We start from the raw sequence: 24,642 nt of genomic DNA, 5'->3' as shown, positions 1-24,642 counted from the left end.
ACCAGACCTTGCAATACTGTTTCAACTTGCGAGTGGGAGGAAAAATGCCATTCTTGTACCAAAAAGAAAAACAAGCATTGGCATAGCCAATAGGTCTCGCCTTTGGGACCTTGTACGTTTTTAGCCATGCAACAGTTAATGTTGTTGCTGTAAGGATATTGTGCTGCATAACTAAATATTTATATTTCCTTGGACAGAATTGCTTTGTAATACATGTAATAAAGTGTCTCCCAGAGTGTCACACATAAGGAAGTTTATATCACTCATACACACACACGAAACATAAATCTCACACATAACCATTCTAAAAACGTGTCAGGTATGCCAATTGCATGCGCAAGTAGTTCATGTAGTGCTGGTTTTTAAACTGTATTATGGGATATGCAGTGCGTTTTGACAAATTATAAAACCAGGAATACAAGTCCTTCAAGGAGAGGATGTGGCCTAACAGCCAGAACTGCTAACTTTGGAGCAAGGAAACCAGGTTCGAGTCTCTGCGTCATGGCTCAACATCGTGTGATTCTGAGCAAATCACTTAATCTCATTGTGCGTAAAAAACAAAAATGAATGTGTCCTTCTGTAATGAAAGCTGGTGCTCATGTAAACCGTTCCACTACTACCTTCGGGTCGAGTTCACACTATATAAAACTGGAGGGGTGGGGGATTCACAGAATTCACATGAAAATCCCTGGAGCACATGAGCCACTATGTGACATCTGTTCGGCGTGTTTGTGTTGTATCTGTGATGACTGCGCGGTACCTGTCACGTGTCTGAGGAGTATGCACACATACTGCCCATGCCAAACTCGCTAATAAAGCCGGACGTTCTCGAACGTAAGAGGACCTTACCTTAAATTCTTATAGAAGCACAATATATGATCGCTTCTGTCTCTAACCAATTTCAATATCTGAACGCAGAGAAGGTAAAATAATAATGCTGGTTTAAAAGTATGTTCTAGGAGGCTGACCTTCTAAGTAAATCTTGCGATTGGTTAGAAAACACATAACCCGCCCGTAAAGCCGCTCACCAATCCTCAACGCAGTTGCTCCTGCACCGGAAGAGACTGCTAGTTTGCTCCGGAAAACAGACAACGCACAGACGCGCTTAGGCCGGCGTTTTCGGCTTTTTGTTGTGGCTTTACACATTGTGTGATCTGAGGATTGGAAGCGCAGTCTAGAGCCGTATGTGCTGAAAAAAAAAATGTTCTTGGGAAAGCCGGTGGGCTTGTATTATCCCAGCCGGCAGCAGTAATGGTAGCAGAAGAGTGTGGATTAGATTTAGAGCAGGGACAGCGGGAGGGCTGCGTGAGGGGCCAGTGTTGTGTGATCCGTTTCTCTTCACTTTAGGATAGATAGTGGGAGAGAGTGAGTTATGCGTGCAGGGCACAAGTCGTAAACAAGCATTGGCCGTGCGCTCAAAGTTAAAAAAACAACAAAAAAAACTCAAGCTGCGAGACGCGCTCTGTGGTGGGGGAGGGGGAGCGGCATTGAAGCAAGGCGCGTGCGCTTGGCCGAGCGAGAGGAAAGCCATATGGCGCCTCTGCGCAGATGTGCACGCCTCGCACGCTTGTGCGCGTAACAGCAAGCTGGTGGCCGGCAAAAGTCTGTGGGTAGCACTTTTAAAACCCAGCTACTAAATGTCTCGCCAATGCAGCGCATGCGCTGGCTAAGGCAAAACCTAATAACCACTTTTTCACCCTCTAGTCCCACTCTGTTTACAACACAGAATAAATGGCCTAAAACCTACCAATCAGCCACTCCCACCCCTATATAGGAAGTCCCAATAAACCAGACCGGGGCTGGGATTCTTCAAACAGTTTTGAAAACCAGATACAAAATTTAAAAAAACCTGTCCATATGATTTTGAAATCTATTTTTGAGGCCGTTCTGGCAGCGCTGGTCCCTATTGTGCGTGCTACATATATGTATACTCAAAAGGATAGCAAGTGTCACTTTAAATATAACCTTGAAAGGGATTAGGTAGGGGGCTAAGCCAAGGGCACACCTCCAGCCCAGTGCATGTCTGTAAACAGCACATCAACTACAAAATACTTTTGAAAACAAGCATTGGCATAGCCTATAGGTCGCGCCTTCGGGACCTTATAGTGTTTAGCCCTGCAACAGTTGATGTTGTTGCACCAAGGATATTGTGCTGGATAACTAAACGTTTATAAGGTCCCAAAGGCGAGACCTATTGGCTATGCGCTCATGTTTTGCTTAAGGAGGAGGAATCTGGTATGGGTTCCCCGGATTTCGCCCTCTTTTTTGTGCCTTGTAACGATGGACTGTGACCACGATGGTGCCCTGCACATACACCACGGGCTCTGACCAGGCCGAGTTCAACCCCTTCCCAATCCTCAGGTCACCAAAGACCTGTTTCACCCTCCAGTGTGGACTCATTTGTGGTCCAGGGTCCTCTGGAGGGGACATCTTTCCCATCCTATTCACACAAGGTGGTGAGGCCAGTGCCCCACAGTAGCGCACCTGTGAGCTGTTGCTGCCTACAGAACTGGTGCGATTTCTCTAGCATCTCCCAGAGCAGCGGTTCTTAACCCCGTTGGTTTAATACAATTAAATAATATTAGCAGATGAATAAAGTATATATGCATAAACTGTAAAATCAAAAAATTTTAAACGCTCTGTAAATATTGAGAAATTTGGAATGGGTGGCAAAAAACGAAGTTGGTATCCTTTGCTTTTATTTATTTATTTTATTTTGAAAGTTTTATATAGCGCGGACAAGACTCTTGCGAGTAACAGAGCGCTTAACAAGTTAAAGGTGCAGTTCTGAAAGTCATTAAGCTTAAGCTATACATAGTGACAACTGAAGAGTAACTAACAAACAAACAAACACCAAACATAATATACAGAAAACCGCAACAAAGTTCATGTGAATTTAGCCATGAGGATCGCTTTCACTTCTTTTTTGAATGCGGCAGAAGAAGGGTTCATTCTTGCTTGAGTCGCAGAAGCAGCACAAGTACAGCTATCGGAAACGAATACGGACTTGGTGGCCTCAGGTAAAGCACCTATATGTGCCGACAAAAAGAGAGTTGGGGTTAAAGAAACTGTGTTATTATAGACTCTCTCATATTACTTTGTCTCTTAGAAATAAAACTATATTTAAAAAGCTCCAAAATTCCCATTAGAATGTCAATTTGTTTTATTTTTGTTTGTAAATTGAATATTTGATTATTTGTTTATATATTTTGTGTATTGTTTTGAGGCTGAAATTTCTCGCCTTCAGTGGAGGTCCACAGTATCAAAATGATAAGAACCGCTGTCCCAGAGTATTTATACAGAATTTTCACCCTGTAAGCACATGTATACCAGACTCGGCCAATGCCAAGAGAACTCATTGTTCCTTCTGCAAGGGATACAATGTTTAGGCTTCCTCCCGAAATCGCTAACATTGGCGACCCAGACGACTGTCGATAGCGCCATGAGGCCCTACCAGTGGCAGGATGTGCACTATACAAATCCAATAACGACAGTTTACCAAAGAAGCAGCGTCGCCTTCTGAAGGGCTGTCACAGAATCAGCCGTTCTTCTTTCCTCTGATCCCGCACAGCGTGGCACACCCACACCTTTGGCAGCCTTGCTGCTCCAAAGCCTTTAAATGCATTTAGTTTGGATTAATAGGTATCAAATATAGACAGAAGACTGCACACCTTGGCATCTGTGTCAGGCAAGTGTTAGGAAGAGAGAGTGAAAAATGGAGTAAGCCAGAGAGGTAAAGGAGGGAATGGGGGCAGAGACAGGGGGCATGTGACAGGAGGAAGAGAGGATAGACAAGAGGGGGAGAAATGTGCCGCGAGACAGAAAGGGTGTGATAGAGAAAGAGAGGGAAACCGTTGGAGCATGAGGGGAAGGGAAAAAAGTGGAGGCAGGCAATGGAGAGAAACATGAGGGAGGGAGATGTGAAGGGGCGATGCAGAAGGGGCACAGACACGGAGAGAGAACAGAAGGGCGGGAAGCTGAGAGACTTAATGAGAGGGGGAAGTCCTGAGCAGAGAAAAGGGGAGCGGGGGCGTCGGGAAATCGATCAGAGCATAGAAGGGAGACAAGAAAGAAATGGAACAAGGTGCGCACTGTTACGTGTGACCATGTACGGTCGGTCCGCTGACGCCCCATAATGAACCACGTAGTTCACGGGGATGCTGTGGTTAATACCCGGGCACTGAAGGTTTTCAAATGAACCACGTAGTTCACGGGGATGCTGTGGTTAATAGCAGCGCACTGCAGGTTTTCAAATCATTACTAAGCGTGCAGTAAAACACCCTCATCATGTCACATAATAAAAGCAGTTCCAGCCACTTGACAGAATAACGATAGGGAGGAATGACAGTGCTCGCGCACCAGGAGGAGTGTGGGGGTGTCCCTTGCCCGGTGTGGAGGGGATGTGCCTTCTAATGAAAGCGGCAAGGAAACCTGTCACTAAACAGATCATAGCAAAAACCAAAGGAAATGATGGACAGTGTGTTGAACATTGCAAGCACTCACCCCCGGTCAACTGATCTGGGTTTAATCCATCACCGTTCTTTAGCCCACTCTGCCACCCCAGTTCAGACATGGCCATATGCAAATCAGTCTGACCCTGTGCCTCATGGGAACAGTCCAGCCCGAACTGCCAAGCCATGTCTTCCCTGGACCGGAAACAAGCTTCCTAGGACCGGTTTCTGGCATTTCAGCCGTCTTCAGCCAGGCTTGCTTGAATTCCGTGGTGGATTAAACCCAGATCAGTTGACTGGGGGTGAGTGCTTGCAATGTTCAACACTCCGTCCATCATTTCCTTTGGTTGTTGCTTTGTTCGCCATAAGTTGGCAGGGTATGCTCAGACGTGAGTCCCTTGCTCACTTTGCCACTGGATTCAAGCAAGCCTGGCTGAAGACGGCTGAAATGCCAGAAACCGGTCCTAGGAAGCTTGTTTCCGGTCCAGGGAAGACATGGCTTGGCAGTTCGGGCTGGACTGTTCCCATGAGGCACAGGGTCAGACTGATTTGCATATGGCCATGTCTGAACTGGGGTGGCAGAGTGGGCTAAAGAATGGTGATAGATTAAACCCAGATCAGTTGACTGGGGGTGAGTGCTTGCAATGTTAAACACTCTGTCCATCATTTCCTTTGGTTGTTACTAAACAGATCGTCCCCGCGCTTCGCTGCTGACTCCCGAGAGCAAAACGCTCTGGGAGTAAACATTTCACAAGAAGCTGGGACCTCCACACGCCTTTGGCCAATTGCGTACTAAAGCCAGACGCAAAGGCCAATCGCGTGTGAGCACCACATGCACGAGCTTCTACACAAGCTGAAATGATTCCAAGAGGTCGATTTTCTATTGGCCAATTGCGTACTAAAGCCAGACGCAAAGGCCAATCGCGTGTGAGCACCACATGCACGAGCTTCTACACAAGCTGAAATGATTCCAAGAGGTCGATTTTCTATTGGCCAATTGCGTACTAAAGCCAGACGCAAAGGCCAATCGCGTGTGAGCACCACACGCACGAGCTTCTATACAAGCTGAAGTTATTCCAAGAGGTCGATTTTCCTATGCCGCGCATGCGTGCTGCCATAGGCTCGACCTAAAATGGAACTTTTTTTTTTTTTTAACACAGACACATTTCTTTCAAGTAAAACAGACTGCATTAAAAAAAAAAAAAAAGTTTAGTTTACTGAAAGGCAGTCACAGACATGGCGGTCTGCTGACCTCAGCAGGCCACCATGCATGTGAAGGCCTCCAACTGAAGTGAGATGCAATTTGCGACCTACCTCATGAATACTAAGGAGATAGGCAATATTGCGACCAACTCCAAAACAAACTTTTCAGAACAGTAAATAGTACATTGGCCCTTAGTGGTTTCTGCATGCAAGGTTTTGTAAGCAATGTAGACTAGTGGGTGATATTCCATGTGAAGCCATTTAAAGATACTTAGGTTTGGGTTGATGTAGTCCAGTCTACTGCCTCTAGTGATTAGTCTAGCTACTGTGCAGAAACCTGGTTTTAAAGTGGTTAGGTTATTTTGGGAATGTGGAACACTAAGAAGATGCTATAACCTAGTCTAGATATCATCACTGATTGTGTAACTGTTCGGAAGTCTTCTGGAGGGACGCGAGACTTGGTTCTGCGGAGGAGTATGATACAGTGTTGGGCCCACCTTGCAAAGAGTTATTTTGGGATTTTAAAGTCCTCTCCATGGTGAAGACTGGGGGTTTAACATTATCTACTATGGATCATTTGGGATCACACATTTCTATTATATACAGAATTATATGTAGTATCCCATCACAGGATGCCCTTTGTTCATGCTTAGCTCTTCAACAGCTACTCATGCTGCCAACGGGCTAAATGGATGGAACGGAAGCCACAGAAAATCAACAGGGCTTTTACAGCCATGCTTAGTTTCAGATTCCGATATTGCCTTCATGAACTCCGAGATGGGGAGTACCAAAGGTGGTGAATAACAAGTGGCAAGCATGAAGGGATATCATTTCTACCCCTAACTGACGCCCATATGTGAAGTAGAGGTAGAATAGATGGTCACATTTGTGAACTCAGTTTCTGTCCTTTGTGCATTTTATTGCAACAAATATTTCCAAACATAGCTTGTTTTTTAGTATCTAGGACTATCCAAACAATTAAAAACCAAGAATACTTGATGAAAGTTGGATCATGAAAGTTCATGGAAAACTGATTCAACATTCTATACATTAGGAGGTATGCACGTGATGCACGCTCCTCTCCTCCTTTACAGTGAGAGTTTTCTCCGATATAAACCCCTTAACCTGCAAATAATATAAAAGTATGGAGTGTTGACAACTGTAATATGAACAATAATTAAAGAATTGTGCTTACATGATTTGCTACCAATTGTGGTGGCTACAAAAACAGAATTTCAACCCACAAGAAACCATGTTGCACACCACAAAGGATATGACTAAACAATTCAATCTATTTTTATAAATATAAAAATCAATCAGTCCAACCTAGAAGAGGGAAACTGATTTGCTGGTGGTTCAAGTGTCTTGGCCTAGGCCAACAAAGATAACGCATAATTTGAAATTCGTCCACACATTATCCAATGCCACTCTTAAAGTTCATGAAATCTTAGATTTGAATGATTCCATTCTTAAACAGATACTGCATATTACTTCTAATTTTGAATTTTTTAGGGTGGCATACAAGTTAAATAAGACCATTTTCAATAACAATTTCTAAAAAAACAAACACACGAAACAATTAAAAACGATGATTTAACCCCATCTAACCGACCCGACACCCCCCTCCGACTACAATTCATCATTAAAACTCTGTTCTGAATTTGTTTTTGTTCATACGTGGATGAGAAACTCTGAGGGGAAAGTCGTATAAGGACTTTATTTGTGTTACACTGCTGTGTATATAACTGACTGATCATATTGTGGAGGACAACCATTTGGCTTATTAGCACTTAATGAATAGATGACTGGTTGCAATTAAATTGTTCCTATTTCGAATATCACACTTGTGACCGTATAATGTAAAAATAAAATTAAATAATTTAACAATATACCACGCTAGGCCTGATGAAGTTCCATGGGTGACTGCCATGAGAACGAAACACGTGTTGGCAAAAGAGTTCTGTTGGCAATAAGCTTATTGAACATGGAATGTATAATAGAAATTGAAAATTGGAATTCATATTATGCTTTGGTGGAGGATGCTGAAAGATCTGGTAAAATGTATCTTTTTAAAGTCCTATTAGGTTCATGCAACTGGTCTAAAGGGGTCAGAATGTGGAACTTTCTACAGATTGTAAGTGATATTAAATCCTGTTGTGCTCCCCCCCCCCCCCCCTCGAAGTTTGAGTCTAGTCTAGTCGAGCCCCCAGTCACGGCCTCCAGTCTTTCTGTCCGGTCTTTTGAAGAGTAAGTCACACTCCCGTCTTCCAGCAGGATGTAGAGAAGGGCGACTCACTATCTGAAAAGACCCTCGGCATCTGAAGAAACAGACCCCTCAGCTGACCCCCCATGATTGTCGAATTTCCTGTCAGCGTCTTTGCACCATATGTGTATGCGAGAGAGAGGGTCAGTTAATAAAACAGGAAAAGACAAGCGCGCGCGCCTCGCGCTGCAAGTTAAACAAGCAACAGAACATTGGAAAGGCGGAGCGAGGCGCGCGCGCTTGTGCACGTAATGGCAAGCTGGTGGCTGCCTTTGGCAGCACTTTAAAAACCAGCTTACTAAATGTCTCGCCAGACCAGTGTGTGCGCTGGCTCTAGCGAGACCTAAAAAATTAGTAGATTGCATCCACTCCATCGTCACGTAGTCCCATGAGTGGAGAAAGCCCTGTCATAGGAACATGTCCAGGAATGTTTTTCTCCAGATTGAGGCATACTGGCTCAGCAACTCATAATGGCAATATTACAGTTATCAAGCTTTAAGATACAACATTGCTTAAAGGAGCCAGGCATGCCACACCTTGGTAACACAAAGCAACTACTTGAAGTGCTTAGCACAAACCGCTCTAGATATTCAATGTCATCCATGGAAACAGGAAGTTTGGTCATATAATCAAGTTTGAATGAAAGGGCACACGCACCAACCACAAACTGAGGTTCCAAACTTCAGAAGCTCCCTCTTTCAGAGAAGGACTTTGAGTGTTCAACGCCATAAACTCACACAAGTAAAGGTTCTCTATAAATCCTTCACTATACATCAGCCTATCTCCAGACATGCACAATAATGTGATGTCCTCTCACAACACCAGGTGTCATGCTTCATCGTACGACTTCCCCCGCTCTTCAAAAACTCTGTTTGATGAAGAGCGGGCCTACACCCTGGAGTCACGGAGTCACTTCTAACTAGGTATGGATTTGTGACTTAATACAATAAAAACCATGTGATATGCCAAACTGACCTTTATGTTTAGTGGGATACCACTTGTTAAAAATTAGTGTGGGGGGAAAGGGGAACTAGTACCCCCATCACCACTCAAACCGTCCAAGTAGTATCCCACTAAACCTGAAGGTCAGTTTGGCATATCACATTGTTTTTAATTGTATTATGTCACAGGTCCATACCTAGTTAGAAGTGCCTGAGTAAGAAATTCGACGAGTGCCTTACAAATTAGAAATGGATATTGCTTTCTAGCCGCTTTATCATGGGGTTGTTTTAAAAATCACTTAGTCATTTCTCAGTGTGCTTATTCAGTTCCTGTTCTTCTTTTCTCCCAAGGCCCTTCCTGCGTCTATGGTGATAGTAGCTGTCTACTGCCCAGTAGTGGCGGCTGTCTTCATCGTTCTTAAGATGGTCAACTACCGCTTGCATGGGGCCCTGGATGAAGGGGAAATTGTAGAGCGGAGTAACAGCCAGCTGGCCGAGGGCGGAGCCAAAACAGAGCGAAGGGACCGGTCTACCAGGAGAGAGGACAGTAATGGGCCCAGGTAAGGCAACTGGATTATGCAGAGGATCTCTGTTTTAATGTGTTATCTGATTGGATTGCAATGATATAAAGTGAAGCGAGTGGAAATTAATGTTTTGGTGATGGTTTAAGACCAGGCCAGGGGACCGAATTAATTACAGCAACATCAGAACATCACTGGCTGCTGATTATCTCATTTTGAAACCCAGGGTGGGGCGAGGGCACGTACACCTGCTGCACTACCTGTATCCAGATCTCCCAGTGAGACCTTTCCATTAAAAGTTTGTTTTTTCCCATGGCCTCTGTCCCAGTGTGTTTTGTTTTCAGTTTGACGAATGTGTAGCACGATATACAGACTTGAAGTTTTTTCCCGTTTTATTAGTTGTATTTCAGTTATTGTTACAAATGACTTTACTATTCCGGGGTGAGCAAATTGAACTGCATAAAAATGCTTGCTCAAATAATGTTAAAAATGAATATATCCATCAAAAAGCACGCTTATCAACTATGTGGCTACTTTGTAGGGACTTCTGACCTCCACTGATGTGTGATCCCGTTCTCCTGAAAAATAAAAACTTTTGAGACTGAATTGTTTTCAGGTCATGAGCAACTAATCCTTTCCTTTGATTTCTTTATTGGCATGCTCACTTTGGTATGTTCATCTGACCTACTAAAGTGCAAGTCAAAATAGAAACACAGCTCTGCTTTTTCATCTACTCTGGGACCGCCAAGGGCATGAAACCCAACTAGATATTGACTTGTTAAAATCGTGGCATGTGAGTTGTCTTTCAGGTATTTTCAGCTTTTAGACAAGTTCGAGGTGGAAGGGGAGTCATTAAAGATTATTTATGATGTCATTGTGTGACAGGGCTAAGGTATAGTTCACGTAACTTGAATATTTAGTTCAATCTGTATGTTTTGTGTTAACATGAATACATGCGTTCATCGGTGACAAAACCACCATCTGTTCTCTTTCCCTGAAAAAGAACCTTAAGTTCGGTATGTGTGCGTTTGCAAGCCCTTGTAACAGAAGTGCCGCACATCATAATGGCAAGGTGGTAGGCAAGAACGCTGGCGGTGACGTGGCAAAATAAAGACGCATTGAGGATATGACTGAAGGTGGTAAATGCTTAGACAAATAGTAGATAGTTTGGAACGTCTTTACATATTCTATTTACTTATGGAGTAGGGGAAATGTGTACATAAATGTTCAGTGTGCTCTTCTTTATCTCTTGGGGGAAATGATTGAAGATGTGTATGTCAGAAAATGTTTTTAAATACTTCAGTGAGTAGATAGATGGCATTGCGTTGTATGCAGTGCATATGCTGATTGTCATCCTATTTCCTGTCTGTGTTGTGAGGTTGGACATTGTTCTTTTTATTAGAAAAATAATCTTTTTATTGCGCATTTTTCATTACCTTATCAACAACAAAAGCAAAGTGTAATCAACAGTTGAAGCAGTTTGCCATTCTGCTGGGTATTTACTCTGGGATGAAATCTCGCGTTCCACCACCTTAAGTACCGTTGAGGGATGATGCGCTGCTGTAAAGGATTGCCAGAACCAGTGGGAAAGGAAACCTAATAACACTCGTACGGACTTGTAAGCGGCATAGTAAGATTGTTCGAGATACTGCTGTTGTCTGGGCATAGCCAGGGACAGCGCTTGCATGCATTAGCAGGTAAAGATGATTGGCAGGTGTCATGTTGCGATAAGATTGTGGGGGCATTTGTGGCACCAAGGTCCAGAATGGCAAGTCAGGGCACCAATGTCGGAGGAAGGTTTGCATGTGCATGAGCACTAGGTGTCCCGGGGAGAGTGGGGGGGGGGGGGGGTGTTTGTAGGATGCTCTTGATCTAGGGTGGGAGTATGTTGCCCTTGATGACTGCCTGCAGCTGGAGGTTCAATATTGTTCTGGTGGCATCATCTATATTTTTTAGGAGAGGCAGAAGAAGGGTGCTGTGAGATAACATGCGTAAGTAGTAACAATAAAGGTAATCCTGAGGCCGCCCATTGTGCAACAGTGTAGACCAGTGTTTCCCAAACTGATTCGCTACCCACTGGTGGGCCACAAGCCGATTTGTGGTGGATTGTGAAAGTCCAAGCAATAAAGATGTGTATAAATTCTCTATTTATCTCGTCCTATTTGCTGCACTTCAAAGACCGGTCGAATGACAGGCTATCAGGGGTGTGGAATTTAATAAAATGTCTGCATGTCCATGGGACAGGTTGCTTCACAAGTCTACTTGTCCTGTTAAAAAAAATCCACTTGTCCCTTTGGTGCCACGAAGTGCAGCAACAAATTATGGCATAATTCTTTACATGGGAACTCTGATTATGCAAGGGCTATTACTATAGAGGGGTTTAAATACTAGTTAGGCCCTTATTTTGCCACCTTTCAGCCGATCTACATACTGGGCGTGGAGGTAGCGGTAAGCAATAGTTCCAGGGTTGAAATGCCTTTTTGAGTCTGTGCAAACCTACTAACTTGCATGTTTTAGGGGTTTTTACCTGCTCTTCTCTAATCTTTTTCCATACTGAGAAAGGTTGGATATTTACTAATGACAAGGCCAGTAGTAAAACTTTCTCTAGAGCTTTGAGAACAAAATTGGTTTGAGGGAAGGTGAACTTGTAGACGATCAACAGTTTTTCGCATGAGTAAATCTACACATGGCAATTTGCTTATGCTAAAATGCAGTTCTCAAATATTTTCTAGGAGTACGTTTTGCTGGCCTACTTCTGTAAATTCTTGATAATTCATGAAACCTGTAAATGTGCATTACTGCAAGGACATACACTACGGATACACTTTTGTGACTGTCTTTAAAAATTGGGCACCTAATTAGGGCGGCATTAACAAAGACCTTTTTTTTTTTTAATTCAAATTCTCTCTCTCTCCCTCTTGACTGGCTCCACTGTGAATGACAGCCTTCTGCTCTTTCACAAGGAGCATGTATCTGCACACAGTCGTTTTGCTCAGTGCTAAGGACTACTGTGGCAATATGTGCTTTTTGATACCAAAAGGTATTTTTGCCAATGTTTTATTATGCTGAGGACCCGACAGCTACCACAAAATTAATGTTTTATAAAAAGCCATGTCAAAACATGACACGCATTGACAAAACCTAAATGCTGACCACCAATGTCAGACCATTTGACTTTGCCCATGCTTGTTTATTTTCATATTTCTCATAATCTTTTTGAAACTGGTTACACTGATTCAATTATGAATATTTTTGGAAATTCTAGCATGAATCAAAATTTTCCTAAATGATGCTTCAAAGAAACATCAGTCTTGCTTTCAGGCTTCTGCAGATATTAGCATCTAATCGGAGTGCATTCTGGGTGGATTGTATGTAGCCTCATACTGCTACAGTTTGCAAATATGTGAATGCAGTTGTTACTAGATACTGTCAGTAGGGTAGTCCGAGGTAACATCTCCTTATAGTGCTCACCTAATAATAAAGGTTTTGCATTAATGAAACATATGTACAAGTTTGAACAGCATTAACATACAGATACAAATTGTACCTTAACTGCAGGCAATGCCCTTTCTTGATCTAGAATGTGGTACTGTAAACTGGCAGCCACAGGGGTTGTGAAGCAAGGGGTTGGGCCTACTTGTCCCAAGACAAAATAAATATGAAAACGTGATGCCCTTGACCCCAAACAATATGTCTTGGTGTCCCTGCACTATGCCTTCTGACAAATTGCTGCTCATTTTCTTAACGGGGATTGGTGTTTACAAACTCCTTTCACTTTGCAATGAAGAAAAGTAAAGTGAATTATTTGACAAGCTTTTCCTGGGGTACAGTGAGTGTGAAAGGAAAGACTGTAGGGTGTCCTTTCTTGTAATACACAACAAAATATCAAATGAACTGTGCGCATTCAGAAGTAAGGAAAGCAAATGTTTTGTATTTCTGAGGTGCGAGGGAAACAAAGATTTTAATAGATTCAAAAACGAATCAAGACACTTTACTTAGCGATGCACAAATGATGCATATTCACTGAAACCCGTGTTCCACACATTCTCATTTGTGTGCAGTATAGTTTTATCAGTAAAACTGTATGTCTGTGCAAATGTAGTGGCTAATTCAATAGATCATTCGCTCTCTGTAAATGACAGTGCACTCCCACATTGATGCTTTTGTTACATTAGGAAATCGACTGCCTCATGCCCATTAAATCTAGGGGAGCTTTTAAAGTTTGTAGTTCTAAAAATTGGGTTGTGGTGCTAAAAAGTTTGGGAATCTATGGTGTACACCAGTGGCACAAATTGAATTGACACATAATTGCGCATACAGTGGCTCAGTGGGACTACTTTGCAGTGGTTTTCATGTTTGAAGTTTTGCCTGCAGTATAATAGCAACTTTAGTGTGTTGACTGGACCACAGACGTGCATGTGAGACTTGCAGTTCTGTGTTGAAGGCATGTGAACCGTGCACACTATGTGCAACGCGTGACTTTTTCAGTGCTTGCAGTGGAACTTTTAAAATAGTTATTGCCTGTACATTGACCTGACAACTCAGGTGCAGTACTTTGCACAAGCTTCTGCTCTGGTGCTGTGTGTTATAAATGCAAACTTAACTTGACCAAGCACCAGTGTTATTGGGTGATTTTCAAAGTCTTAAAGTGCCCCTTGCCACATCCCCCAGTGTCTCTCAGTAACTTCCTGACCCACCAGCGTCCGGCTCCCCACGTTAGTTTATGCTGGACTACTACCCACTCTTCCTTTGCTGGAAAGTATCGTATTGGTATGTTTTGGTGCTAGAGCCCTCTTTGCATCTGTCCCATGGCTGCGTCCTTTGACTCACAGTGGATTGGCACAGCACCTCTCACCTAGAGCATCCTGGCTGCTTCAGTGATTTGTGAGGTAGGCCTCCGGATCAGGCCTGCAAAGCTCTCTTGGCTCACAGGTCTTGCAGATCATGATCCATAGTTTGGAGGTGGGCTTGCCTCAACCTTTTTCTCCCATTCGTCATGATATGAAGTGGGTGTTCAGCTGTCTAAAGTTACTTGTTCGTGTGTGGGCTGGCTTATAATTGTTGGAAGAGGAAGTCCGAGGAGGGGCCAGCCAAACCAGAGATAAACTAACAGTCCATTTTAAGGCTTTGCCCCCCCAAGTCGGGTAAACAGACCGGATCCCTCAGAGCGATCTCTGATATCCACTCGTCAAATGTTCAAGAACGAACATCCCTGATCTGCCAGTGGTGTGATTGTGCACAGACCTAGACTACCCTCCTTCCAGCGTTTCTCCACCTCAGTTATAACTAGGAAAACCTTCTTTCTCTAGCACCTCCCACCTCATTCCTCACACCTCTCCTACTTTCCACCATTGAGTTGTTTTTTTACATCTTTTTATTTCATTGCCACTTTATGTAGCGCTCCAACTTTCTCAGCTAACTCTGTGCAAAATGATCCCATTTTACATGGATGCGGCCCTCTCGCATTCTAATTCCGACCGCATGATGTTCATCTTAAACATTTTAGTCTGAATTAGAATGCGAGAGGGCCAGGTCCATGCCAATTCATTGGGACTGCCATTTTCCTGAATCTTAAGGACATCCATACTGTACTGGAATCAATACTACTGGAACCATTGGTGCAGATGGAATTCACACATGGAGAACATTTTCACTGAGTACCTATCCGAATTAATTTAACAGAGCTCTATCCACGAATCGGACGAGTTCAGTTCCTTCATTGGCTGCCTATACGCTTTGCCGCCAGTCCTGCTGAAGACCCTCTGTGATGTTTTTACAGTAACACATACATCCTGGGTCGAAACGTCGACATACAGCTACTTCACATCTTTAGTCAATCCCCTTATCTAAAATAACTGTGCAGGCATTCTAGGGAGGTAGTTGAACCATATTGTAAAAGATGGAACGCCGTGAACTTTTGAAATCTTTTATGTTGTTGTGAAATGGGATCATTTTGCACATGTTTGTCAGTTATGTCATTAATGTTTTTTGGTTTGTCTAAAATGTCCTTTTCAATGTTTGTTGTTATGAATGTGACTTGTATAGCAGCCATATATATATTTTTGACAAGAAGTTCACAATATATATATTTGTGTGTATATAAGTATATTGTGTGTGGTATCTCTCATTCTTGTCTAAGATTAAATACGAATTATTGTGATTTAAAACAAAATTGTTACCATATGGAACCAACTGTAACACGAATCTACTCTGTAATCTCTGTATGGAAATTATCTCTCTCATTCTTACGGTCTTTCGTCTGACTCGCCTTCTAAATCTCCCAAACCCTTCTCTCCATTAAATGTCTAATAGGACATAGTTAATAATACCTCATAAAAAACACCTTATGTTTTATCTGATTGCCAAACGCCCCTTTTCTTTTTTTTTTTTTTCCTACTTCACTATACTGTTTTTTGCTATCTGTTATGTCGAGAGCTCAGACGCCACTGGGCTTGGTCCATGCCAAAGAAATCTCCTAAATGAACAAATGATAGAGCAGCCAATGATGACTGATCTTCCCTGTGCAGTTTCACAAGTGCAAGCTGAAAATAAACCACTTTGAAACCTATCATTTTAGAGATCCCGTGCTCGGGTGCAGCCCATTATCTTAACCTACATTGCAAAGGTTTGACACGAGCTCCCTCCCCTAAATAACACGAAGTGGAGTAGGGAGGACGTGACCAAGGACATCCTACAAGATGCATTTTTAATCCGAATGTGTTCCTGGTTGAAAAACAGTTGAAGGGGTGTTGTTGATTTTATTTTCCAAGTGCAGAGCCGCAAATTAATAATAAACATGACTGACTGTCATGTTTACCAAGAAGTACCTATGCCACAATTAATAATTGCCTAATAGGGGCTTCATGGAAGATGGGTGTTAAATCCACCACTTCAGAGGAAAGCGTGGTTGTAAGCTTAGTTTTTTCTCCGATGGCTTGATAGCTGGTGAATTGTGTTCCCTTCTGTTAGGTTCCTGTGTGATTGTTGTTGTTTTACTCGCAGATGGCAGGCATGTGATCCAGATGGAACGGAAGGCCACAAGTCAATAAGGAAGCCATGCCCCAGTTCTGTCTTTAATTACAGCCCTTGATAGATGATTGGGCCTGGAACGGCAGCCTTCATGTAGAGATTAAAGATGAATCAAAAGGAAAATGCTAATTTGCGTTAAGTCGTAAAATGTTGCTGTGTGGAAGGAGCGCACTGAGATCATTGGGCATTATTAGGGTACGGTATGCAGTTTTTCTAGAGCTCCACATTTCCCTTCTTTGTATTTAGTCTCTGGGCTGTTCCTGCTTGCAGATTAAATTTGCAGTTGTTTACTTTTCCCAGCAAAGTATTCATTCAGCCATCCATTTGCTTGTGAGTGATGTTAATGTCCTCCATGCAGCTTTACTGTGGGTGTTTTGGGTTGGGATTGTAGTTGATATGTGCATACCTTGGTGCTATCCTGTTATTTTTGTTGACCCGACTAGTTGGTGTGAATTAATTGGCCATAGTGTGTGAGGTTGGACTGTTTGTCTTGGGTGTTTCACTTCTGATCTAGTTTCTGATGGGCCATTGTCCTTCCAAAAGCCTGTTTCTGTCACATGAGATAAATTTGTTGATAAGTAACTATTGTTTTATGTTGTCTCTGTGGATAGGGTTTCTCAGTGTCTCCTGAACTGGTGTCTCCCGTTCCTACCGCATTCCTCTGATATGCACAGGGCCCAGCCTCCTAGTTCTTAGACTTCCTTTCCTATGGCTAGCTGTTCCAGGCTCCCTGACACTAATGCTAGTTGTCGTCTTGGTTCTTTCTTGCAAAGGATTATTTGTCTGAGACATGCCAAGTGGTTGAGAGGCGACCACCGCTACTTGCAGTAGTCTCTCATCCTAACATCCCTTTCTAGCTCATCTTCCTTTCTGCCACAACCACTGCAGAATCTAGTTCAAACACTCCTGATTGATAAATTCCATAGTCACCATGTAAGACATCAATTTATTCCTGTCCACCCTTCCATTCCACCCTCCCATTACATGCACGCCCTCTCAGAATCATGTTATTCCGGTCTACCCTCCCATTGCATGCACACCGTCTCAGAATCATGTTATTCCTGTCCACCCTCCTGTACATAATCACCATCTCAAGGTTTCCCTTTACTCCTGTTCTCACTTCGGTTACATTACCCCCAACTCAGACTCTGTGTTAATCCCCACCGGCTGCATGCCCGCATCTCCTCGTCTGTTATTCCTGTCCGCCCACTCCAGGTCCTCCATCCCCGGCTCCATGTTATTCCTGTCTGCCCTCTCACTCCAGGTCCACCATCCCCGGCTCCATGTTGTTCCTGTCCGCCCTCCCACTCCAGGTCCACATTCCCTGCTCCATGTTATTCCTGTCGGCCCTCCCACTCCAGGTCCACCATCCCCGGCTCCATGTTATTCCTGTCCGCCCTCTCACTCCAGGTCCACCATTCCTGTCTCCATGTTGTTCCTGTCTGCCCTCCCACTCCAGGTCCACATCCCCTGCTCCATGTTGTTCCCGTCCGCCCTCCCACTCCAGGTTCACCATCCCCGGCTCCACGTTATTCCTGTCAGCCCGCTCACTCCAGGTCCACCATCCCCAGCTCCATGTTATTCCTGTCCGCCCTCCCACTCCTGGTCCACCATCCCCGGCTCCATGTTATTCCTGTCTGCCCTCCCACTCCAGGTCCACGATCCCCGGCTCCATGTTATTCCTGTCTGCCCTCCCACTCCAGGTCCACCATCCCCGGCTCCATGTTATTCCTGTCTGCCTTCCCACTCCTGGTCCACCATCCCCGGCTCCACGTTACTCCTGTCTGCCTTCCCACTCCAGGTCCCCCATTCTCGGCTCCATGTTACTCCTGTCTGCCACCCACTCCACGTCCACCATCCCCGGCTCCATGTTATCCTGTCCACCCTCCCACTCCTGGTCCACCATCCCCGGCTCCATGCTGTTCCTGTCCGCCTTCCCACTCCTGGTCCACCATCCCCGGCTCCATGTTATCCTGTCCGCCCTCCCACTCCTGGTCCACCATCTCCGGCTCCATGTTATCCTGTCCGCCCTCCCACTCCTGGTCCACCATCCCCGGCTCCATGTTATTCCTGTCCGCCCTCCCACTCAAGGTCCACCATCCCCGGCTCCATGTTATTCCTGTCCGCCGTCCCACTCCAGGTCCACGATCCCTGGCTCCATGTTATTCCTGTCCACCCTCCCACTCCAGGTCCACGATCCACAGCTCCATGTTATTCCTGTCTGCCCTCCCTCTCCAGGTCCACCATCCCCGGCTCCATGTTATTCCTGTCCGCCTTCCCACTCCACCATCCCCGGCTCCATGTTATTCCTGTCCACCCTCCCACTCCAGGTCCACCATCCCCGGCTCCATGTTATTCCTGTCTGCTCTCCCACTCCTGGTCCACCATCCCCGGCTCCATGTTATTCCTGTCCGCCCTCCCACTCCAGGTCCACGATCCCCGGCTCCATGTTATTCCTGTCTGCCCTCCCTCTCCAGGTCCACCATCCCCGGCTCCATGTTATTCCTGTCCGCCTTTCCACTCTACCATCCCCGGCTCCATGTTATTCCTGTCCGCCTTCCCACTCTACCATCCCGGCTCCATGTTATTCCTGTCCACCCTCCCACTCCAGGTCCACCATCCCCGGCTCCATGTTATTCCTGTCTGCTCTCCCACTCCTGGTCCACGATCCCCGGCTCCATGTTATTCCTGTCTGCCCTCCCACTCCAGGCCCACCATCCCCGGCTCCATGTTATTCCTGTCCGCCTTCCCACTCCTGGTCCACGATCCCCGGCTCCATGTTATTCCTGTCTGCCCTCCCACTCCAGGTCCACCATCCCCGGCTCCACGTTACTCCTGTCCGCCTTCCCACTCCAGGTCCCCCATTCTCGGCTCCATGTTACTCCTGTCCGCCCACCCACTCCACGTCCACCATCTCTGGCTCCATGTTATTCCTGTCCACCCTCCCACTCCAGGTCCACCATCCCCGGCTCCATGTTATTCCTGTCCGCCCTCCCACTCCAGGTCCACGATCCCCGGCTCCATGTTATTCCTGTCTGCCCTCCCACTCCAGGTCCACCATCCCCGGCTCCATGTTATTCCTGTCCGCCTTCCCACTCCTGGTCCACCATCCCCGGCTCCATGTTATTCCTGTCCGCCCTCCCACTCCTGGTCCACCATCCCCGGCTCCATGTTATTCCTGTCCGCCCTCCCACTCCTGGTCCCCCATCACCGGCTCCACGTTACTCCTGTCCGCCCACCCACTCCACGTCCACCATCTCCTGCTCTTTGATACGTCTGTCCACCTTCCTGCCTAGCGACTACTCCTCACAGGCTTCCACGGTTTCATCCCCTCGAAGACCAGCATCGACCTACAGACATTGTCAGGGACTGTTTTCCAGCCGTGGCTGGGTGGCTCTGGTGGTGCTGTACCATACAGTCCCCTGCAGTGGCCAGCGCGCCTCGCGCCTCAGGCAGCAGCTCCTACAGAGATGAGGTGATTCCGCTGTGGGCAGGCCTTTGCTCTCTTGGGCAAGATGTGACGCTTCTCTGCACGTGTTTCCCGCCAGCGCGCCATGGTTCCGTGCAGTTTTTACAAGGCGCACGGAGGTGCAGCATTAATTGCTTTGATAGCCTTGAAAGATAATAGGTATTGTAGAATTTCGGTTTTGCGTTTTTTTGAGAAACCAGTACTGATGGTAAACAGGGGTGTTTGGGCAGCCTCTGCCTGTTGGATATCTTAAGATACCATGGCATACCTTACAGCTGTTAAAATGGTGTCCTTTCCGTGGCTTGTCTGCGTCCGCCCCTCCTCCTGAGCCACGCACATCTCCGTTTCCGTGAACCGAGGATGCTGGTTGCTATGCAACATGTCGCTTACCCAGAGGCGGAGGCAGGATGACCTTCGCTCCAGCATCTGTCATCGTAGAGAAGGTTTCCCAGCGCGCAGCTCTTCCCGGCTCTCCGGCACACAAGCCTGCTCGGCTGTCATTAAATCATCCTTCCACTCGCAGCCACAGCCCGGTTGTGTTACTTGCCTTACCGATTTCCCCTCCATTGTTTAATAAAATAGAATATTTCCCCGCCAAAGGCGGCAGTAGTGTGCCACGAGTGTGTGGCTATTCCCCTTGCCCTTTTCAGCATCTTAATGATGAGGCCGGAAAGACTCGGCAGTGTCTCTTCCAATCTGTTATGCTCCAAAGCATTCTCCCACTAGGGGAAGGAGCCGAGGACCTGAATGTGCCGCGTCGGTGCCATGGCCTGGCACGGTGGTAGGTGGCAGCAGGAGGCAGGCTGTTGACGTGACAATATTGCTTTATGGACTGGGCGCCGCCCAGGGGCAGCGTCACGTAGGCGAAGGATGTAGGCCCTCTAGGTGGTACCTACAAAGCAGTGCCAGGGCGGACTGCTTTGTAGTCCGCCCTGCTTTGGGATTATCCAGCCATGATGGTGATTCTACTCGCTAGGGGCGTAGCCATATTACGGCTGGGGCTCTCTGCGTTCTGTCACAGGGCACATCTTGGCATGAATGGTGGCCAAGACTTGCCTGTTGGGGAATAAAGGCATGATGGCAGTTGTGCGTAACATACCGGGGTGAAACCTTTCCATGTGCCCCTGAGTACCATCCTTTCCACTTCAGGAGCAAAGCTGTTCTGAGTTTGAACTTGGTATCCTTCTCTTACCGTGATTACTTTTTCTAGCGCTGCCTTGCCTTCCCTGAAGGAGGCGCTGTATTCAATCTCATTGTGAATGATAGAATTGGTGCGTTTTGGTCAAGGTGAAACTTTGTCATGCTCGTCTTTTTCTCTGGGTGCTGGGGTAGCCGGTGTTTACTTGGTGGGTGCAGTCCTTTGCCATAAGTGTCCCAGGGCCTTGGTGCTGTGTTAGATGACCGAGTTACTACTGTTGTATGGGTGGCTCGCAGAGAGTAGCAAGATCAGCAACGCTTATACAGCAGATTGGGGGAGCTTAGGAGCTCTGTTAGTGTGGTCCTAATCACACTCAACAAACAGCGTCCAGACAGAGCTGTTGATTTTATGAATACGTTTTTGTGGTGCATACGCTTTGTAGATGGTTAAAATGAGGCGCAATAAAATAATACAGAAGGTTCTAGTATTTTCGGGTCCAAGATAGGACCCCAAACGGTTTGATAGCACGTGCATGGTAAGGCTCTGCACTTCAGAGTAACAAAGGAACAGATTATGCTAGTACTCGAAGCAGATATGCAACCCAAAGTGGTAGGTTTTCTAGGATTATCAACTTGAAGTGCTTGTATCTGTGGTCACAGTTGGCACTTGTGGTGGTTGGGCAACCACTGCTTCCCACTCGTTGCAGCCCTTATTGTAGCTTCCAGTCTGTTAAACCAGTTGTGCTGATTTGGCCCCTACAAGGCCTTGAAGCTAGGATGTAACTAGCAGCTGTGATTTAGGGTGTTTAAGCTATCGCACCTTTAAACCATGGTCTTTCTGTAACTGGAGCTCATGGGTAGACAGTTCTGGAAGTAGTCCGACTAGTCTGTCATTGAGGGTGGGGGGGTGGGGGGGCTCCCAATGATGTGTAACTGGAGCTCATGGATAGACAGTCCTGGAAGTAGTATTACTAGTCTCTCAGTCATGGGGCAGGGGATACTGGTGGGGTCTCAGTGATGTGTAACTGGAGCTCATGGGTAGACAGTCGTGGAAGTAGTCTGACTAGTCTGTCATTGAGGGTGGGGGGTGTGGGGGCTCCCAGTGATGTGTAACTGCAGCTCATTGGTAGACAGTCCTGGAGTAGTCTGACTAGTCTCTCAGTCATGGGGCAGGGGATACTGGTGGGGTCTCAGTGATGTGTAACTGGAGCTCATGGGTATACAGTCCTGGGAGTAGTCTGACTAGTCTCAGTCATTGAGGTTAGGGGGGGCTTAATAACCTGTGATCTTTTTATGGTATCATCTGGGTACATTTGAGTCTGCTGAGTGCATCATTTGCTCTACAAATAAAATAAACTTCTCAACCATGCAGATCCAGATATCTGGGCCTTGCAGCTCTTCCTCCCCATTTTCCTCCTTCGCTGTCAGTTTGCTGCTCTTCAGGAGGTTAAAGGTCCAGTGTTCTTAGCGGCACACAGTCGCCTAGTGACTGTGATGACCTAGGATTAGTCACAGCACATGGATTTTGAATAGGTTTGAGGGAGAACAGAAACATAGGGGAGTATGCATAGTCCGACACCGTGCTATGTGATTCGGCCCGTCTGCAAAGCCCCATTATTTGATGAGATGCAGCCTAGGTTAGACTGGATGGGATTGTGGCGGGGAAGGACCCAACTCTGCATCGATGTCAGCTCAAAGCATGGCATGGAGAGGTTGGCCTGCCCTGCCGTCGACACACCACTTGTAACATTGAAACGGAGGGGCACTGCTGGTGCCCCCCACAACCCCATGCCAAATATTACCTGTAGCTATCTAAAGTGCTTTGACACCCATTGGGTCTAGTCTGCCCTATATAAAGCTACAAAATAAATGAAAATCTGGTGCTTACTTCTGAGCTCGAGGTGGGTACAAGTGACTGGTCCTGAGGAACCAGCTCGTATCCTGTTCAGTTCTAGTCTGGTGAAAAGCCAGGGCTATTTACAAAGTGTGCCTGTTGAGCAGCTTCATGTTAAGACGACTTCACGGGCTACTCTTCCTGCAATAACACTGGTTCTAGATAAGGTGAATATCAGTTTGACTGCAAGATGGGATTGAGGGTTGTGACTGCAGGAGAATAAAGGAATTTCTTGTTGGGATTACCACATATGAATGTTTGTTGTTATAAGAAGCTGTGTGGCCCCCTTAGGTGTGTAGGCAATGCGGGCAACATGGCTAATGCTCCTTGAGAGAGCTTTGCAGCCGGATCCCATAATCTGTCTTTGATCGACCCCCTTGCCCCCAACCCCAATTACATGGCAATCCGCCTTCTCGACATACAGCGGGGGCCCCACTCGGAGGGGGTGACGGAGGAGCTTCAGGGGCCCATTTGAGGCTGAACTGTCCCGGCTGTGTGAGGGGCCCAGCTCCATGTCCTCGGACTGTAGAGCTGACACTGGGGGCCTGCCCGAGCCCATGTGAGAACTAGCTGTTGGCCCTGTGGAGGACGCTGGAGTCTGGCCATGGCGCTCTTCGAGGCCTCGCTCACCTGTTTGCTGCCTCGCCTGGGCCGTTTGGTCCGGGCGGTGGGCCTTGCAGCTGCAAGTTACTGGGGCTGAGGCAGCGCCCTGCTGGAGACCAAGACACCGCCGCTTGGTAGGAGATATCAAGGGCTTATGTCCGGCCGGTCGAAGGATCATGAACCAGGGTGAATAGGCTCTCCGCCCCCTCGATTGCTGCCACTCTTCTTTTCCCCATTTCCTTGGGGCCTAAGACTAATTAATCACAGAGGGCTAGTACAAGGGTGACCCCACGAGGGGGTCCCCTTTCTTCTCCCCTGCCCCTTCTCCCACTTCTCCCCTGCCACCTCTCCCCCCCTCTGTTTTTTCCCCCTATGCTTTTCCCCTTTCTCCTCTCCAGGTTGGGGAAACCGTGCCCTGAGTACAGAAGCGGTGTGACCTCCAGGGCAGGAGGGCAGTGCTCCCCCAATGAAAATTGGCAGCCTTTGGTGTGGGGAGGGGAACCAACTCTCAACTGTGTCCCTCGCCTGATGTAGACCCTGAAGAGGTTGTGTATTAGACATTGGGTGCCAAGACCAGGGCTGAGCCTTCCCCCCAGCTTGCTGTTGAACGTGACCCCTGTGCCCTGGACAGACTGCTCGAGGGGGCTCCACAGAGATACTGGACCTGTACCGGGGTCCGCACATCAGCCTCTTGATTCAGTGGGGATCTGGATGGCTGCATTGCAAGGGCAACTGACTGCCTGTGCCGTGTGGGCAACAACTACTTCAACGGAGTACCTCCTCGCTGGAGGCACGAGACTGTTCGTGCTGTGGGAGGGCTCAGCACACCAGGCCCCTGCAAGCGGGTCCATCCTGCTTCCAGTGGGCCCTCTTCTTATTCCCCCCCCCCTTTTTTCTTCAGCATACTTGGCTAGTCCCCTCCAGCTATTGTTATGTTCGACTAGATGGCAGCGACAGGGCGTCTAGGCTCTGGTTCTCAACCATCGACTATGTGTATGCAGAGGTAGATTGCACCGCCTGCCAGGGTTGCGAGCCCCATGGCGCTCCCCTTCGGCATGGGCACAGTGGAAGAAAAATTGGACGTGGTTCTGGAGGCCATCAACCTGTCCCGGGCATTCCTCAAAGTCAAGA

At 46.6% G+C, this 24,642-nt stretch overlaps 1 protein-coding gene across 3 annotated transcripts in view; it reads left to right on the top strand.

Moving 5' to 3' along the window:
- PCNX1 (pecanex 1) overlaps nucleotides 1-24,642 on the top strand; it is a 617,237-nt gene that overhangs the window by 120,145 nt on the left and 472,450 nt on the right. For all 3 annotated transcript variants that reach the window (XM_085627291.1, XM_085627290.1, XM_085627289.1), the window contains exon 2: nucleotides 9,210-9,418. In XM_085627291.1, coding sequence (XP_085483417.1) covers nucleotides 9,210-9,418 — 209 coding nt within the window. The remainder of the gene's footprint in view (nucleotides 1-9,209; nucleotides 9,419-24,642) is intronic.

Source organism: Triturus cristatus, chromosome 9 (assembly GCF_964204655.1).
Source record: "Triturus cristatus chromosome 9, aTriCri1.1, whole genome shotgun sequence".
Classification (NCBI taxonomy): domain Eukaryota; kingdom Metazoa; phylum Chordata; class Amphibia; order Caudata; family Salamandridae; genus Triturus; species Triturus cristatus.
Note: the sequence above shows the minus strand (reverse complement) of the source record. Positions and strands in the feature narration are given on the sequence as shown.